This window comes from Aythya ferina, assembly GCF_964211825.1.
Source record: "Aythya ferina genome assembly, chromosome: 7".
NCBI lineage: Eukaryota > Metazoa > Chordata > Aves > Anseriformes > Anatidae > Aythya > Aythya ferina.
The window spans coordinates 16,650,711-16,670,732 of NC_140302.1; the positions used below are offsets into that span (position 1 = coordinate 16,650,711).

The 20,022-nt window shown below is 47.3% G+C and overlaps 1 protein-coding gene across 2 annotated transcripts in view; it reads left to right on the forward strand.

The window, feature by feature from the left end:
- SYNPO2L (synaptopodin 2 like) overlaps nucleotides 1–17,557 on the forward strand; it is a 36,829-nt gene extending 19,272 nt beyond the window's left edge. For both annotated transcript variants that reach the window (XM_084525660.1, XM_084525661.1), the window contains exon 4: nucleotides 11,496–17,557. In XM_084525660.1, the coding sequence (XP_084381786.1) occupies nucleotides 11,496–13,834 (2,339 nt within the window). In that variant the 3' untranslated portion in view covers nucleotides 13,835–17,557. The remainder of the gene's footprint in view (nucleotides 1–11,495) is intronic.
- Nucleotides 17,558–20,022: the final 2,465 nt, after the last annotated feature.

Below are 20,022 nucleotides of genomic sequence, written 5' to 3' on the forward strand. Positions count from 1 at the left end.
CATGGCAGAAGGTGATGCAACTCTATTGCCAGCTAGAGGTAGGGTTCCTAGAAGCATTACACACCACGCTAATATTTTATTCTCCTATTACCCCTCCACCCCTCGCCCCCCCCTTCTGGATTAGGTTTGGCCATGGGTGTCCTTATGTAAGAGCTGCTCTGCCGTGGATGGCAGTTCACATGGCCAGCTTGGCCTTTTCTTGGGTTAGGAATCTTGGCAGGAATGATGAAGGCAAAACTCGATGTCCTGATTGTGCTGGGGCACGGTACCCAATAAAAAAACAAAAATGATCAGCAGCCAGTAACTCTAGGAAGGATGGAAGCAAGGAGGGAAGGAGGATGGGAGGTGTTTGTTATGTGGGGAGCAGAGCTGAGGAGCACCTACACCTGCAATGAACCCAGGAGGGTGCAGGACCGTGGAGCTGCGCTGGCTCCTGGGGGGAGGCTGCCTGGTACCAGAGGTTCCCAGCACTGCACGTGGTGCCAGAAATTGGCCTTGCAAGGGTGCTGGGACACGCAATGGTTCAGCTCCTATGGTTGTGCCAGGCTCACGTGGAGCCAGAGGAGTTTAAAGCTCTGTTTCTCTGCCCCTCCTTAGCAGTACCCAAAGCACAACAGCGTGCTTGGGATTGGAGCGCTCCTGGGTTTTGCTAAGCAGGAATGCAAAGCCAAGCTCATGGTTCAGAAGCTAAATAAGTTTTTAAAAACTGAGTCAAGTAAGGTAGTTGACTTGGACAATTGATCATAGGAGCCTAGGACCTGATGTAGACGCAGTAGACAGGTGAGAACCATTCTGGCACCAAATCAGATATCTGCCTTTTGGAGCACCACCTCTCTAAATATCCCAGTGCTCATGCGCAGCACACCCTCCTTGCCTTGCCCTGACCTCCTCTTTGTCATGGCTCCCACCACTGCACCACACTATGAGTAATTCCTCTTGTTTGTTTGTTTGTTGGGAGTGTTAACTGGTTCCTCACCCTTTTCTTTCTGTAATGTACTCCTGCAGCTTTCTCTGCCTGCTGGGATGTTCTCTCCAATGCTGGGGGTATTTCTCTTGTCCTTTGTATTCACTCTTTTTAACCTCTCATTGTCATTCCTAAGCTACATTCTCCCATTCCTACCTGTCCCTGCACCTCAGGCAAACAGAATTAGAGGTAAATTTCTGATCTGGGCTGATTGCCTACCATCCTTAAGAACATTAGTCAAACTACAAAATGCCCCCCATGTTCCTCTCATTCTTTTTCCTGCCTTCACTATAAAGGACGATCAGTCTCTTATGGCCTGATTCTTACTGATTCCTTTTCTGTTAATTTGTGTCTGACTGACAGTTCTCCAGTACACATCTTTTTCATCAAATCCACCAACTTTTGACAACTCCAGTTGCTTTCCCTGCTTTTGCTAAGAGGATATAAATCACGTGGCTGTTGCTGGAGGTGACACTGCTGTCTGACACCTGCTCTGGCCGCAGTGCCACAGGAGCACACGGAGCTCACTCACTCACACGAGCCCAGGGTTTGACCCTGGGAGCAGAACACGGTGTGGTGGTGAGAACAGACAGCGAAAGAGGATTTGGCAGTGGATGGGATGGAACAAAAGAAGCTCAGAGAGGAGGGGACAGCAGCTGATGGTGCCACCTTAGGATGCCCTGTGTGTAGGCAGCTGCTGTGCTGGGGCTCTCCTACTCTGGAAAGGGTGCAAGGGCTCAGAGCTCTTTCAGGCAACAGCCTGTGCAGTGAGGTGCAGGCCTGCCTCTCTCCAAAGTTCCTGCCCTCTCACAATTGGCACATTTTTGTTGACTCATTTTTTTCCATCGTGTGCGATAAGCTCCTGCATCATCCCAGCTTCCCACAGGACACACGACTCTAATGTGCCTGCTCAAACCCACTCGGAGCATTGCTGATGCTGACTAGTGGGGCAGCGTGGGGAGCCACACACCAAAGTGGGGGGAATCTGATTGAGCTCATGAAGGTCAGCAAAAAGCAGGGGGTTGTGGCAGGGAGATTCACACTACAGACATTACAAGCAATTGCTAGTGAAGGCCCTTGGTTCCCAACAGCTCCTGCAGTGTCCCCCTCTGCACAAATGCTCACCCCCCACTCAGAGGCTTGGGATCCTTCTGTAGGCAGGACCTCCTCTCCTCATCCACCCGTGCTCCTCGAGGTGCACTGTATTTTCACCCCCATCCCCAATCATCTGCAGTCGTCTGCAATGGGCTCAGGTTTTCTCCCACCTGGCAATACCTATTGCTGGCAGAAGACAGGCATACCAGGACAGTGGTCTAGTCCTAACTTGCTATCACACTGTAGGAATTTGTGTCAGTGCAAGAAGTGCTTCAAAATATCTCAATTTAAACTTATCCACTGGACTATTTTTAGTTCCTAGGACTCAAGAGTCTTGCCATGTACGGCAAGGAAAGGGAGGGAAAAATGGGTGGGGAAATTTCCTCTTCTGCTTTATAAGGGCCTGGCTGTGGGTACACATTCATCAAAGTTACTACATTCCATATCAGAAAAGGAAATCCTTCTTGTTCAAATCGGATGTATGGCAGCATCACTTGCAGAGATAGGATGCTTATAAATAAGTGGGCTATTCATTGGAGGGTCACACAGATTACCTCTTCTAACAGCACAGACACATTTCTCTGCAGAGTGTGTGAGCAACAAGCCAACTACCAGCTGATTACAATGCACACAGGCCACAGGAGCTGCGAAGAAGATAAAGTATCTGAATGGCAGTTTGAACTTACTGCACCACGTTTTCTACTTGCCTTTCACCTTTGACAACTGTGACTAATAACTGCATCGTTGGTAGGCTAGCTTCATGGTTTTGCAATTCACTGCAATCTAGAAGACCAAAAAGATCCCCGTTCTACCTGCATAAAAGTAGAACAGAAAAACATTCTGCTCAGATCAGGAGATTAAAATTAATCACCTGAACTATTGATCTGGCTGGAAGCTTGTTGTTTGCAGTATGCAGTATTCAGTGCTGAATAACCCTTGGTCCTTGCTACTCAGTAAGCAGCCAGCCCCTAGGAAAACAAGAACAGCCTCCGTGGTTGAATCACGGATGGAGAGTCTGACCTCACTTCAGCATGCATTGAACTAGAAATTGCCTACACTTGGGAAATCAGTTCACATACGCTGGTGTATGCAATCTAGCTGCATGCCTTTCTGCCTTTGCTTATGAATCTACCACTTAGTATTGACAGTCAGTTTTGAATTCTCTGCAGCTTGGAATGCTTGTATGAAAGAAGACAGCAGTGACATAAAGTGTCCATCTGGAGCCCTCTCCATATAGTTTTAGGCTTGAGTATATTATGTTTTCTACCGAAAGCACAGAGGTGATATTTTCAGACTGATGTATTAGTTGCTTGAGCAGAGATTGCCTGAAAATTTCTGGGTTCTGGGATTTTCAGAGCTGAGTTGAAAGAAATTGTAATGCAAACAAGCAACAAGAATTCCTCTCCCTGTCTAATTTTGTTTCGATCAGGTCTGAAAGTGATATGGGACTTGCTGAAAAGGTTGGGACAAGTAGGCAAAGACACTCAGAGACAACACTGAAATGAGAAAAAATGATAGTGATGGGGGAGGGAGAAGCATTAAAGGGTGAGGCATAAAAGGACTTTGACAAGGGGTAATTAAGCAATAGGTCATTGCTCAACAAGAGTGAGAGAAAATTATAGTAGGAAGGAGAAAGCTGTGAACCTGACAAATATAATTCGGCAGTTTCCCTTAAATCCATCGCAGGAAGGGAGATCTGTTTGTTGCGAAATCTGTAAAGCTGTCATCAGCGTATCTACTGCTCATGTTAACCAAGGATCTGGCTCTCAGTATACAAGAAAGAGGAGCAGGAATGAGGGGGAGAAGATTTGGCATATCTTGACACACTGAGTATACTGAAAAGGACAAGGCTGAATCACATCCTCTGTACAGGTGAAATGTAAGGACTTAGTGAAAATTGTATTGGAACAACCCCCAGGTCTTTGTTAATACCCTGGGATAAGGGGAAGGGACTCGGAAAAGGAGACCAAGAATAGCACCCTTCTTACAGGCATGGGCTCTGGAGATGACCAAAAAATAAAAAAGTAAAAAAAATTTAGCTTCAGTGAGGTGAATGAAGCAGTTCTGTTGAGCACACTTTGTGAGAAACAAAATGATCAGTAAAAAAAAAACATGGACTAAAACCAACAAAAACCCCAATCAGTGACCTGCTCAGTAAGGCAACATACTTTGTGGCTGAAAAACGAAGGTGGACACAGTGTATGTTGACTTCTGCAAGATACCTGATATGGTTCTACATGACTTTTCCAACTAGAGAAATATGGGAGAGAAGGGACTACTGTAAGGTGACTACACAATTGGCTAAGTATAGAGCAGAAAACGTACCTATTAATGGCTCATGATGTCAGGGTAGCTAACTGGCTACGTTGGTAGTGGTGTTTCACTAGGCTTCTGAATCCAGTGGGACTACCTCTATATTTTCATCCATGGAGCTTTAAACACTAACGTATGTCAATCAAATGTCCTCTCCACCTCAATGTTATATGACTGGCAAAAAGACAGATGATTAAAAATCCCAACCCTCCTCTCTTCTGCCAGTGGATCTTGTCCTCTGGCTGCACCCAGACAGACCAGGCAGCGTGTGCTGAGGGGCACCCCAGAGCCCCTAAACTGCTGTTACTCAGAACTGGGACCTGGCTTGGACACCTTGCAGCTTTTCTCTAGTCTTTCTTCCCACAGAAGCCCAGGTGTGTGGGGAACAGGGGGAGGGAGGTGGGTTATCTGGACTGAGAAGCTCAGAAGTGTTCCCAGGTCCACCACCTTTGTCTTCATATCTGCTTTTTCAACTGCAAATTCTTCCTAGTGAATCTTTTTAAATATCGTTGCTTCTCTTGAGTGTGTTGTACCTAGCAAGCAGTAACAGCAAATGGCAGTAATACCATTTTTAATGGATGGCCTGAGGATTCAGTGAGATTGCAGCGTGTTAATCAGCAGATGACATAAAGCATGGCAAGTACGTACAGTTGTCTTGTGGAAGGCTGGATTTTTAGAATGAGGTGGGAGCTTGACAGGGCACAGAAAGGGACTAAAATCAATTAGATTACAAAATATATGACAAGTGCTACAGGACTAATCAAGTGCGCAGACCCAGATGGTGAACATATGCTTGCCTGTATTATCAGAGAGTGGATGCTGGAAACACTGAAGGACAAAGGGAAGATGAATCAGTACTAGCCTGCTGTCAGACAGCAGGCAAACCTGTGAGCAGCAGAATGAACAGATCCTGGTGTCCTTTTAATTTATGTCTCATATTTGATATCTCATTCTCTCATGTCTACTAAATGCAAACCTGCCTGATGCTTCTCATATTCAAAATGGGAACTTGCAATCTTTTCTGTGTGATCTTCAGTTTTTGGTGCCTAATGAAGACCACACTCCGGCTTTCTGCTTCCTATGGTGGGGTCTATCTCCTCTGCCTAGTCACCTATTTTCATGTAACTCATAGGAGGCTTCGTATCTTTGTGACTTCAGACTGAAATTAACAAATGAGCTCATAAGCGTCTAGGGTGAATCACATAAATCAAAAAACAGAGATGAAAACAACAACACAAAACCTGCAGTGTGACCACATAAACCCTTCTTAGGAGATCAGGCTAAAAATGCAAAGGACAGATTCACTACTACTTTCAACTTGCTGTCCTGGCAAAAAGAAAGCTCTCCTTTGGCAGTTTTGTTGTAGAAGGCTGTGTAGGGAATATCCAGGGCCCAGGTGTGAGAGGGAAGCCAGCCATGTGTGCTGCCTTTTGCTCTGAAGACTCATTTCCCTCCAGCTCAGGAAAAAAAGTCAAACTCAATCAACTGAAGGAGATTTTTTTGAGTGAACAAGCAGGATACCATGAGACTAACACAGAGACGAATCGCTGCCATGCATAGCAGTGTCTCTGAATCTTCTTAGCCTAGCAGGGTTCTTCAGTAGCAGTGTGGGAGTGAAGGAATGGCAAAGAATGGTCAAAAATCTACTAAGGGACTGAGCGCATTTTTTCTCACGGCTATTGATTCCTCTGTTACGAAGCTTGATTTCTGTCTTTCTAGCACCAGCAGATTGTAGTGGGGCAGTGTCTCACTAGTAACTCTTAAAATCAGTAGCCATTTAAGAAACTGCACTGGTTTCACAAGTACTTACCTGTACTTTTAACTCTAGCTACATGCTTAAGCATTGCAGACTTCAGTATGACCACAGCATTTGTCTGTACCATGCTAAACTGGAGGCAAAGCCAGTATTCATCTTTTACATGTATATCATGCACAGCTTGTGTGACGGAAGTGTGCAAACATCCAAGAGTGAGAAATAAGTTTTCTGTCCCAAGAGTTACAACGCTTCTTTTGAGTAAATGAATATATAGTCCTCTGCCATATTCTGCAATTCAAACATTAGTTGTAGCTTGAAAGGCTGGCTTTCGACAGGGAAATACTTGGAAGGCCAATATAACCTATTCAAATCTTATTTTGAAAGGACTCCAGATATGAAGAGCATGAGATGTCTATATCCTCTAATGACTTACTGAGATATTTGCAACATTAGCCATGGAAAAATGACCTTGCCCAACATAAATAGCTGGAAAAACAAAATTGAAGTTGATCCCATATGAAAAAATAGTAGACAAAATAGTGTTTCATCACACAGGAATAGGTTTTTTATATCTGAAATTAGCAGCATGCTTATTTTCTGTGGTATTGGCTTTTCTAGAATTTGGTCTTTAGTAATAAAATTTACCAGCTTTATTTCCTAGTGAACATGAACAGTATCTGACATTGTGTAAGCCTGCTTGTTCAGTAGTTTTCTTGAGTATACATTACAATGAGTATTACAATGAGTATACATTACATTGAGTATACATTACAATGCTTTCTTGTAGTGAGTCCTAATCTTCAAAAGTTTTTGCACTTCTCTTTACTGTAATTAGTAGCTTAATTTATTCAACTCCAATTAAATTTAGTTAAATCAGTACATAGAAAAGTCTTTGAAGGCTTTGCCTGATGATTTGTGTGTGTGTGTGTGTGTATTACTCCAGCAGAATTTAATAGGAACAAAATTTGAGTGCTCTACAAATTAGCAAAAAGTTTTCTATAGAAATTGTCCACCATACCAGCAGAATGTAAGAGTTTTATAACCCTTCTCTTTACTCTCTTATCCATTCCATTTGAATGTTCTTATTAGAGATTTTTTCAGCACCGCAGAGCTATATTTTCATTTCCAATTGCATACTGCATGTATCAGATCTGACAAGGCTTTTTCAAAGAGCCTGTATCCCTGTATGTGTAAGTATTAATCAGAGAAGAAGTGACTGAGCTGCTTTCATTGCTCTTGCTGTAAAAACCTCTGTACGAGGCCTGTCAGGCCTCTCCTACAGCAACACTGCCTGCGGAAATTGGCTTTCTTGGCATTTAGCAATGGTCAATGGATTTTAGGAGGCATGGTCAGACCTTCCTTTTTGTAGACTCACTAACACCTGAGATGGTGTGCTCAAGTCCTGGGCTAAGGTACTGCTAGGGCTGTACGGGAGGATCACAGGGCAGTGTCCCCCAGCTGCAGCTCCGGGATTCGCTCCCAGGCCCTACTGCTCGTGTACAGGAAGAGGCAGTAGGACAAGGCCTAGCCAAAGCACGGGAGATGCTGAGCAGCTCACAGGGTCACAGCTGTGGAGATGTGTAGACTCCCAGCACCCTTTGTTCCCTTCCTCTTTGTCCACCCCAGTCCTTATTGTCATCAACTCATCTCTCATCACTGCTCAGTCTCCAGTGCTGGAGCGCTGCGTGGTGCTGCCAAAAAGCACTCCTTGGCCTCCAAACCCTCTGTCGCCCTCCCTGGGCACAGCCACGCTCTTCATTATTGTAGGCAACAGCCTTTGCCACTTTAATTCAACTAAAACACTCCACTACAAGCACTGAGGATCCTAATGCTCCTCCGTTAAATATTCCTCAGTCCTGCCACACAACAGGAATCAGTGCCATGGACGGGTACTCCTCAGACATGAAACACAATTGATATACATAGGAAAAGAAAACCTCTCCTCCAACCTCTTTTGTTCTTTGTATTTGCCTGGAGCTGGGTGCTCTCTGAGGTTTTCAGAGAAGGAAAGTTGCTTTCCACTTGGCTGGGTTTCCCTGCCTTGCCACGCTGGACATGAGCACTGTGTTAGCCTTGTCTGCTTGCAGGACATTGAGGCGCTGCTTAGAAACACAGCTGCTAACCTGAAGCTTGCACCACTGAAGCAGTAAGAGTAGAGATTTATTTTAATTTATTTTAAGAAAAAAAATAGAAGAGTTTCTCCTCCCAGGGAGTGGGGGAAAGAAGGAGGCTGTTTAAGTGCCAGGTGACAATGTCCATCACACTGCTCAGTGATGAAGCTAAGAAGGCAAAAATAGACCAAGTGACCTCATGGCTTTAGGCAGCAATGCCTATGAGACAAAAGAGAGGCTTTAAAAGGCTTGTGAAGCTGATAGCAAAGGGCTTGGACACCTCAGAGTTTTGGTTCTGCTCCAGCAGGGAACTGCTTTGCTTCTCTCTCATTGCCTCTCTCTGTTTATGGGGAGTTGTGAATTAAACGGGCTTTGTGACATGCCCAGCTCTCCAGGTCTGGACTCTGCCTTCTCAAGCTTGGATCAGCCTTATGCAGGTACAGATGTCTCCTCTTTCCTTTCTTTTTCTTTTTCTTTTTCTTTTTCTTTTTCTTTTTCTTTTTCTTTTTCTTTTTCTTTTTCTTTTTCTTTTTCTTTTTCTTTTTCTTTTTCTTTTTCTTTTTCTTTTTCTTTTTCTTTTTCTTTTTCTTTTTCTTTTTCTTTTTCCTTTTTCTTTTTCTTTTTCTTTTTCTTTTTCTTTTTCTTTTTCTTTTTCTTTTTCTTTTTCTTTTTCTTTTTCTTTCTTTTCCTTTTCCTTTTCCTTTTCCTTTTCCTTTTCCTTTTCCTTTTCCTTTTCCTTTTCCTTTTCCTTTTCCTTTTCCTTTTCCTTTTCCTTTTCCTTTTCCTTTTCCTTTTCCTTTTTTCTTTTCCTTTCTCTTCTCTTCTCTTCTCTTCTCTTCTCTTCTCTTCTCTTCTCTTCTCTTCTCTTCTCTTCTCTTCTCTTCTCTTCTCTTCTCTTCTCTTCTCTTCTCTTCTCTTCTCTTCTCTTCTCTTCTCTTCTCTTCTCTTCTCTTCCACTTTTCTGTTTCCACTCCTCCCTTTTCCCAGTTCATTTCCCTATTCTGCTTTCACTCTCATCCTTTTTCTTCAGCAAGTCATTTTGGGACGATTTCTCTTTTCCTGTTTTTCTTAAACCATTGTGGGAGATTGTACATTGAATACCATGATCATTTTTTCTGTTGGGAGAATGGGTGTAATTTGTTATGTGCTTTAGCCTTTATAAGAAGGGATGTAGGAAGAACAGAACAGAGAGGCAAGCTGCAGGTCCCAGAGGGCCTCAGTTTCCAGCTGCTTCAGAGCACAGAGTAGTTCAGAACAACTTGCTAAGGAAGCTGCACGTGGACATTAGTGCTGGGCCTGGCCCAAGAATTGGTTGAGGCATAACCAAGACCGTCTACTGTTCTATTTTCTCTAACTACATTTGCTAGAGCTGGGCCCTTTCATGGTGCTCTGCTGCCAGAAGGGCTGCCCAGACGCTCCCTTTGGACGGTGTAGCTCCCTGGATGTTAGCTCCTGATGCCAGAAATCCTCCTCTGAGTCACTCACGCAGAGTTGACATAGTCTGGACTTGATGTAGATTCTGTAGTGATGCTCTTTCTCCTTGTAAATTTAGAAGCAAAATAGGAGCCTGGTGAGGTGTAGTTACTGCATCCTCGTAGAAAGAAAGAAATCTCTCTTACTTCCTCCACTGTGAAAACCCCCAGACACAGGCATGCAGACTTCTAGGTGGAGTGGACAGACCTTCAGGGACTGGAACTCGTTTCCATCATGGGCAGCAGATCTTTGAGAGCAAGTCCTCAACTGTACTGAAGAGCACTGCATCTCCACAAAATCCTGAACGCTAAATTCGTCTTGGTTCAGCTTAAATTTGGGATGTAAGGAAACTTTTGAAGACAGCTTTCACTCTCCAAGTGTAAATACAAATGGTGGGCCATTTTTTCAGGTCAGCACTCATTTTGCTTTTTCTTGTTTTCTGGGTGCAAAGGGGAAGAGCAGACAGACTGAGCACCCAAGTAAGGTGATTTCAAACCAGAGAAGTCCCCTTGCTGACATCACAAGGCAGCAGCATGTGCTCTGGAATTGTTGCAGACCTTGAGACGAGTCTTTCTTTGTCTTTATCTTAAGCTTTGTGGAAGAATGACTGCTCTGCAGACCAACTCCTTATTTTTAGCATGGGGTAGGAGAGGGAGGCTATTTCTGCTGTGGTTAAACTGGTGCAGTACGGAACAATGACATCTGCCACAACTGTGCAGCCTAGCCGGGTTTTAGGGGACATCTGCAGCCCCCAGGAAAGCTGGTGTCCTTCCTAGCTAAGCTCCCTCTCCCCTGCTGTCCCCAGTGCAAATAACTGCCACATTAGCTGGTCCCCATTGAATGGATGCTCTGTGATGAAACGAAATGAGATTCAAAGAGGACTGAGCTGCTTCCATCCTTTCCTGACCTAACACCATCCACTAGCACTGCCTGCAGCTCTCCTGTCCTGTCCTATCCTGTCCCGTCCTGTCCTATCCTGTCCTGTCCTCTCTTCCCCCCACCTTCAACAGGGCATAACTTTTTTCAGTGCAAGTGTAGTGCAAATTTCTCTCACTTGAACACCAATTCTAGGCAAGTCCCCGCTTTCTGTAGGGCAGCTGAGTTTGGTTTTCTGTTGAATCTTGCTCACCCCAACTTCCCTGCATGCCGGGCAGAGAACTCAGCGTTCCTCCCTGGGGCTTTAGTGTCCATTGGACTGGCAGAGCAGGTGGAAAATGATTATCCCGCCCTTTCATGCCAGTGTCCCAACAGGTGTTGGCTTTTCCAGGCAAGCCTGTGTAAGTGGATTCCTTTTGGCCTGGCTGATCGGTCGTGGAGGTCTGGGATTCTTGCTCGGGAGCAAATGCTCTGTTTCCTTGCTGGGCATGGGGCACAGGCAAGGGACTACAGCAAGGATGAAAACCTGCCTCCTGCTGCTGTGAGGCCGCTGCAGGGAGCAGCAAAGAGCCCTACACACAGTACTACTGCAAGATAGTCACTGCAGGGCTCAGGCCCCGATTGTCCCTCTTGAGCTCTTTGTGACTCCAGAATCTTTGGAGTAAGGAGAGTTCACCTGTATGAACGTTTTTGACTGTGTTTGCAGGGAAAGAGAAAACTGAACATGGGTTTGTATCAGTAGGTCCTAAAGATACTATCAGCAAAGGTTGGAAAGAAAAGGAAGGGCAGGGGGTGACAGTGTGCCTTCTTGTATGAGCACTCGAATACCTACAGCCGTATCGCTCTCCATCTCTGGCCGTCCAGCCTTTTGCTGAGCTCTGAGCTTGCCTCTCTTTGTCTCTTACAGAGCTCCACCGCCACGAGAGCATCCAAGAGAAGAACGTGAAAGAAGCCAAAACCAAGTGCAGAACCATTGCCTCCCTGCTGACAGATGCACCAAACCCCCACTCCAAGGGGGTGTTGATGTTCAAGAAGCGCAGGCAGAGGGCCAAGAAGTACACACTGGTAAGCTTTGGCAGTGTTGATGAAGACCGCTCCTACGAGGAGGAAGACGGAGTTTTTCCAACCAGTGAGTCTGAATTTGACGAGGAAGGTTTCTCTGATGCCCGAAGCTTAACGAATAACTCAGACTGGGACAACACTTACCTGGACATTGAAAAGTCCAAGTCAGACTCTGAGCAGAAAGACGAGAAGCAAAAAGGTTTGAGTGAGGCCTCGGGTAAAGGAGCCCGCTTATTTGAGCAGCAGAGGGAACGTGCTGGGAAGTACACAGTAGAGAAAGTGCCTGCAGAGAAGAGCCCCCAGCTCACCCCAGCTGTGCAGCCGCAGCCGGGCATGCTGAATGGAGAGATGCCTGTGCCCCAGAAGACAAGCAGCGTGCCCCTCAGCATCCACCTGGAAGGTGTGCCAGTGCCCAGCAAGCAGCCAGCCACCCTGCCCGCTCCGCTCCTGGCTCCCTCCAGCCCCACTGTCTTCCAGCCGGCCCCTGGCACTCCCGACCCCTTCTCTGCAAGCACGGCCAGTATGTTCAACAGATCTGCACGGCCCTTCACCCCTGGCTTTTCTGGCCAACGCCCAGCGACATCCTCTGTCATCTTCAGGCCATCTGCACCCAAAAAGCCCGCTGAAAGCCTGGGTGGGCAAAGCACGGCGGTTCCCCCTTTCTCGCCTCAGGCTCCAGGATCACCTGCCAGTGCTGCAGTGCCGGCACACCGCGGTGCAGTGAGCTCCTCCACATCTCTGTATATTCCCGCACCAGGAAGGCCAACGCCACCAGTAGAATCACAGCCTAGAGCGGGAGGAAGCGCTCCAGAGGCTAAGCCTTCCACCAACACTGCCCGGACATCCACTGCCTCCATATTTCTGTCAACTCCCTCAAAGCCAGGAGGGGAGGTGGCCTCTGCAGCAGCCCAGCCACGAGCCCCTGGAACAGCCTCCTCGTCTTTGTATATCAGCCCAGCGCCACCGCCGCACGTGGTGAGCAGCTCCCCGCTGCCAGCGCAGCCTTCTCCTGCCACCTCACCGGCGACGCCACGGCCTCCTTCCGAGCCCCTCACCTCCAGGGAGCAGAGGATCGCCGTGCCGGCTCCCCGCACAGGCATCCTGCAGGAGGCCCGCCGGCGGGGCAACAAGAAACCCATGTTCAGTAAGATTGAGGAGAAGAAGAAGAACTCACCCAACCCCGAGCTCCTGTCTCTGGTGCAGAACCTGGATGAGAAGCCGAAAGGTGACCAGCCCGGAGCAGGCTTTGAGTCTGGGCCCGAAGAGGACTTCCTCAGCCTGGGTGCCGAGGCCTGCAACTTCATGCAGTCCTCTGGCCGCAAGTTCAAAACCCCACCTCCAGTGGCTCCAAAGCCTCAGCAGCAAGATGCTGGACTGGTAAATGGGGCCCACGACATGCCTCAGCTTAAGGGCAAGGGGGCAGAGCTCTTTGCCAAACGCCAGAGCCGCATGGACAAATTTGTGGTGGAGACAACGCCAAAGCCGGAGTCCAAGCCCAGGACCCCTTCTCCTTCCCCTTCTCTACCTTCGTCCTGGAAATATTCACCCAACATCCGGGCCCCCCCTCCGATAGCTTACAACCCGATGCATTCCCCTTTCTATCCTCTGGCTGCCAGCAAGTCTCAGGCTAGCAAAGCAGAGAGCAAAGTGAAAAAGGCACCTGGCCAGAAATCAGGGCTCAAGGTCATCGATTTCATGCGCCATCAGCCCTACCAACTCAAGTCAGCCATGTTCTGTTTTGGAGATCCCCCAAGCCCCAGCACGCAGGAGCCTCCTGCTCAGGCAGCCCCGCAGCCCAGCTCGTCCTTCCCCGCGGCCAAGCAGGTCCCGGTGAAAACAGCCAAGGCCCAGGAGATTCGTCGCTTCTCCACCCCGGCTCCCGCGCCGGCCTCAGGCAGCATGGCACCCACCGTGCTCGTGCCCCGCTCGGCCACCACGCTGGATGAGCCCGTGTGGAGAACAGAAATGGCCTCCTCTGCCCCCGCTACCCCAGCGCCCTTCCAGGTGGAGCTCAGCCAGTCCCCTAAGCCATACCAGAGCTCCCCTGAGCTTGTTCAGGCGAGCCTGGGGCCTTCCCCAAACCCTGCCTCAGCCTCTCGGTTTCAGGTGGCCAGGCCCAAATTCTCAGCAGCCAGAACGGGGATGCAGGCCAACGTGTGGCGGCCGAGCTTTGGCCACCACTGAGGCAGGTGCCGCTACCATCCCATCCACGGCCCCACAGAGATAGTGCTCGTTTTGTCTTTCATGTCAGCTCAGTACATTGGGGTGAGTGATGTAAAATGAAGAAAAGAGAAAAAAAAAATTGCTCCCCTTCTGCACCACCCTCTCCCCCAACCTCCCCTTGGTCTCAGATGGGCAGCTTCATGGCAAGGCTTACGGCTGTGGCTACAGATGGAGGAAGAATGTGGAGAGAGGGCACGTGTGGTACACAGGGACTGGAAACTCAACTGCACCAGCAAAACCCGTGTCTGGAGAGGGTGAATGGCAGGTGTGGTCTCAACGAGGACATGCAGTGGTTTCCTCCCAAGGTCTTTGGAGCCAACCCTGAATGGAGGGGCCTTGGCAGACAAGAGCCTTCCAGGAAGGACGGGTTGGAGACAGGATTACAAAACAGAAGTCCTACCTTCCCCATCAGACTGCTTTTTTGAGAGCCTGTGAGGCCATACATAGGAACACCCCTACACACACAGCAGCAGTTAGCAGGGAGAGGAAGGAGAAGTAGGGCTCTGCCATGGACACTTCTGCCAGATTTCCCTCCATGGGAAAGGAGGCAAGAGAGCAGAGTGGGGAGGTTTGCACGTGCACAGGTAGGCAGTGTGTCCTGCACAGGAGGATGGCGATGTGTGCCTGTTCCTCTGGTCGCCAGGCAGGGACTGAACGAAGCAGTCATCCCAGCTGGTACGAAACTCAGCCATCAGGTCTGGGAGCAGGTTGCCAGAGAGGTGTTGAATGGACTTGGTGGGGCTACCACAAGTTCCCCACAGCAGGAGCTATCAATTTTTGGAGATACACAAAGGGCAAAGCTAAGCTCAGGCAGTGGCTGGTTAGCTCCAAGCAGTCCCTGCAGCATTAGTCTCACTGGAACAGGATACAGATGCTGTAAGTATAAAGAAGGATTGCGTGGGAGAAGGTAAAGTTGGTTTTAAAAGGAGGCAGGATTGAATAAGCGTTTGCATTTCAGCTTTTTCTTTAGTGGACAGAAGAGTGGTGAGATTGGAAATGGGTCTTGACATAAAACTTCCTGAAAATTCTCTGTTGAGCTGGAAAATGGAGCCCCTGTTACAGAGAGTCTCAGCAGGAGAGTGGAGTACAGGGGAACAGAATTACAAATGGAATTGCATGCGAAATGATTTAAGTATCCACAAGACTGATTGATAAAAACTGAAGTGCTCTGAGAGTCCCAGAGGATCAGCATTCTCTGACACACACATACAGAGCTCAGTTTGCTGGCAGTGTGGGGGAAGTAGGACTGGTTATTCTTTGATTGCCCCAGGCTAGCCTCAGACCTAATCCCTACACCAAAAGTATACAAGAAGAAAGCATTCCCTCTCCCAGGAAAGAATTCAGGATATCAGTAGGGCCTGTGCATGTGTGTGTGCCCATCACCTACACTCCAGTCTGCACAACCCCCTGACATTTGTTTTTCTGCCCTTGCTCCCCCTTCTGTGGCAGCCTCACAAAGTGGGCTGGAGAACCCGGCTAGCAACTCTAGTCCTGGACAAGCCTGAGAGGGAGGGAATGAGAGAAAAGGAAAAGTGATACACAATCCTGCCAGGTCCCTTTGAATCCTCTGTGTCTGGCTGGCCTCGCTCTGCAGGCCTGTGTTTGCAGTGCACATTGCTGGGAGCCCTGGAATGTAGGATGAGCGTGCTGGGCAGGGAGGAGGACAGCAGTGACACCTCCCTCGGAAGGCTATCAGCCATGGGAGAGGCTGGAGAAAAAAACTTAGGGCATGCCCTGAGTTAATAAGAAAAGGGGAGGTGCTGCACCTGGTTGTATGACAGAGGAGCAGTCAACCTCAAATGATGAGGTGACGGTCCATGTTCCTGGAAAGCCCTAGAGGGGAGGTCTTAGGAGACGTCATCACTGCAGAGTTAACTCAGATCACCAGAATCCACTTCACTGTGAGGGGGAGCAGCCACGCTACAAAACCTGACTTGGATGATTGCTTTCTCACTCATCCTGTGCTGCACTGTATTGCCATTGTTGCTGCACATATTGCCATGTGCTCTAGCAAGATAAATGTCTGTAATTCTTCCCACAGAAAGAAGAAGGAGTCTTCCATTTTTCTAATTAACCTGTGGGGAGGAACTGAAGGACTGGTAGTGCTGCAAAAGTTTTGTCTGTAATCTCCTTGTGGAGTGCTGGCTGGCTGGCACTGACAGACCAGTTTGCCCAGGCTGAAAGCATCACTGAACTCAGGTGTAGAGAGGGGTTACGTGGACCAGAGAAAGGGTGTTCAGGATAATTCTGCAGTGAAGAAATAACCTCAGAAAGTCTGAATCTTACTCCAGTGTTCCTGTCCCTCACGGACCTAAAAATCAAGTGCATTCAGGACCTGAGTGTCTCAGGAATTTATTCTGCCACTGGGAATTAAAAAATAAATAAATAAAAAATAAAATAAAAGAGAGAGAAGTCTGTTTTTAGTACGTTCAGGAGGTTGCATCTAGCCTGTATTTGGGTGGTGCTGCTCCAGATCTCTAGGAGACACTGATGCAAGTCAAACAATGACGGCCAAACACTGTGGAATGTTACATGGCAGGACCTGAGTGCAATAACTGGATTTGGCCCATAATTTCTGATAATGTAGTGGGCAGGAGATGAAAAAATGTTAGGTCTGATAGGAGAATTAATGCTAAACATCAGAGCAAGGAAAAGAATCGGGAGGCGGGGGATCCTGCATTTCACCTCTACCATCCTTGGTTCAAAGCTAGGTTTGGAAGGAACGCTAGTTTGATGGCATCAGCCTCTCCCAGTCTTTTCTGGGTCCTGTGCTGAGGACAGAATGGGCTCTGCAGAAGCAGAGGGTGCTGCAGATGAGGCCTACAGTGCTTGTGGAGTATCCCAAATAAGGCCTGTGGCTGCAAGTAGCATGAGATGAGAACTAATACTGAGATGCATCTGCTAAGCTATAGGGAAGAAACTTGCACAACTGCTGGCTTTGTGCAGCTCTGCTAGTGTCTGCTCATGAAAATAATGTGGCTGCCTGTTAGAAAGGTCACGGTTGAGGTTACAAGGAATACTTTTGAACCATCTAAGATTGTCTTGAGCCTCTCCAAATTCCCAATTCCTCAGCTGTTGAACAAGCACACATGTAAACAGTTGGTGGACAAGTTTTAGCTCCCACCTGCTAAGTTATGAGCTGCAGTGGTAGGCCAACCCCCAGTATCCCTTAGGTAAGCATTTGAAGACGTCTACATGGGCTCTGATTTAAAACGGCCTCCTCTCTAGCATGCTGCTGGTTCTACATTGCAGCTATGGCAATCCTGGGGGGTTATCTTGGCTTCCCTTCCCTCTGAATGTATGGCAACACTTGCCAGAGATAACCTCAAGTTCCTGCAGCAGCTGAGAGGAAGAATCTTGGAAGAGACTGGTGTGACGAGGAGTCACTGTTCACCAGATGCAGCACAGAATAACCCAAAATTGTTCCTCTGACAGAATTCACTCCCTTTCTGCTACCATCCAGCACACTCTACCAGACCCTCTTCTTAGAGGAGACTTGTCGGTGCTCTGAAGATGGGAGCCTCACAGCAGTGCTCTGGTGGAAGATGTGACCCCAGAAGGAGAACAGAGGTGGCGTCTCTGTTTATGGAAATACTTTTTTCCTTTTCTGTTTTGTCGTTTTTGCAATTTACAGTCACTTTCTATTTGTTTGTGCAGAAGAATAAACTTGTGATATGCACTTTACACGTGGCATTTTGTCACCTTCTTTGCTTAGCACCAAGAAAGGACTGCTGTGTACATCACATGCAGTTCACCACCACCACAATCTATTACTACTGCTAAAGCCAAGGCAATATAAGGAGTCCAAAAGTCCAAGATGGGATGTCCTGGTAATAAAAACAACTAAGCAAAACAATCAAAAATTAAGTGAGATGTAAATTTTGGTGTAAAGGGTTATAAACCACTCACTTACTGATAGGGCAAAGAAGAAATTCCATTAGGGGTGGTGTCACAGCCTGGTGCTACAATCAGCTCTGCCCGTACCTGTTCACCCTCAGCATAACCATTCATAGCCCTGCTCTGCTCCAGCCCAGTGGCTATGGCCAAAACAGAACAAAATCCAGACAGGAATTTACAGAGGTGCCAGCTATAAATCTATCCCAACCACCTCTTCTTGTCCCAGTTATCGTGCAGATAGGACGTGTCAGTGTGAAATCTGGCCCAGCAACCTGCTCTTGTCCTAGGCTGTCCCTGTCATAACAGTCCCTGTCCTAGCAAAAGATGGGTCCAAATTTTAACAGTGAAGGGATGGGACAAAACACCTAGCACAACCTAAAATTGATTTAGTCACCTTTTCCAGACTTAGCCTAAATCCTCATTTGTTAGCTCCTGAATCCCTGTTAAGAGATTCCTCTGCCATCCCCTGCTTATAAATCTGGAATTAACAACAGGTTGTCTGCTCCACTAAGTCCACATACAAACCCACATCGTACTACTACTCACTGTATTCTTTACGTACTGAGAAATCAGGAAACCCAATCCATCAGAAAAACAAATATATCCCACTACATCCTCAGGCTCTAGCCCTGGGTCCTGAGAGGTTCATTGTGCTCAGTTTCAGATGAGTGTTGGCAGGCGTTACTTTCCCAGATGTATGTCACTCACGGATAGCAATTCCTGAGCATTGCAGGAGCTGCTGGGGTCAGCTGTAGGATTAGAATGCAGTCTGGACACTTGCCCAGGCACCGTTTTGGGGATGTTTCTCAGATTAACTGCTAGGAGGCGTCCCTTACACAGTGTCTGGAGGTGGGTTTTGGGACTATCCAGCCTATTTCTGATTGATTTGTGGAAAGTAAAAAATGCAGAGGGGTAGCAATGTCTGCTGATGCCAAACCTGAGCTTCAAGTCCAACCAGAAGTGCAGTTCCCAAAGAGATAAAACTACAGATGCACAAGCTGCAGATTAGGGCTGCGTCTTGTTTTGCTTAATAAAGCTGACATAGTAGGATTATGAGCTACTCCAGATGGTTTGACACATTGCAGGACAGTTGTTGTGTCCAGGGCTCTGATTAAATTCCGTGTTAACCTCTACAACCTTCTCAAGTGAGAGTCATTTCTTTTCACAACAGACCATGTCAGAAGGATCAGACAATCAGACTTTCAAATGTGGAGGGGGAGCCAGCCCCGAGACTACTGGCCCAAAGCAAAGCCAAAGGATTACTGAACAGTTATGTGGCAGGCTAGGGATGAACATGGACTCCAGTGTGCTCCTCAGAGAGAATTTTAAAAATATAAAATAGTAAGGTGCCTAGGGGGGGTACCTACCCCCAAAGACTTCTGTTGGATGGAAGGAGAAGTGTCCAGCAAAGTGCAAAGCCAGGCAGGTATGTGGCATGTGTGAAGAATAAGGATATTCCCAGGCACTACATACCTATAGCTGCAATGGCCACTAGATGTTGCCACTGTTCTCTAAATTATCCAGAGTTTTGGCATTCACCTGATGTGGTGTTAAACCTGGAGGGTTTAAAATCTTAGGGAATCCTTCCCTCCTAATCAACCTCTTTTGGCATTCACATATGGTGTTTCTTAATGCCACATACCAGAGGAGAAGACCAGCCTCATGCCGGGCAGTTTTGGCAGTGGGAGGCTTGCTGCAGCTTGGAGGGGATTCCTGGGTGGCAGCATGTGGGGCATGCAGGCAAACAGGCTGCCGGCAAGTAACACACCATGGGTACCCAGCTATTCCAACACACAGCTCTGTGATCAAATCCTACATCTTTCTGTCCCAGACCAATGCATCATCATCACCTAAGCCCATTTAATGGCAGGAGAGAGCCAGGAGTTAACTATTTCTCCTATTGTTTTGCTACAAGCTACTGACAACTCTTCCTGCTGTCTGTGTGGAAGTGGAAAAGATTAGGCATATATGAAATATTTTAAAAGATCTATATATATATATATATATATATATGTATTTCAAAACGAAAAGCAACCTCCCCCACAAAAGCCAACCCGAGAGCTTTGCATGTTCTTTTCAGGACAGATCAAATTGTGTTGAAATCCGCTGCTTACGAATCTTTTCAGCACATAACAGTCCTGGGCTCCAGGGAGAAAGGGGAGCAAGGTCAATATTTAACTCCATATCTTTGGAAAACTAAAATGGTGAAGACTCTTTGCCAGACTGACTCTGCTTGCCAGCTTTTCACATGA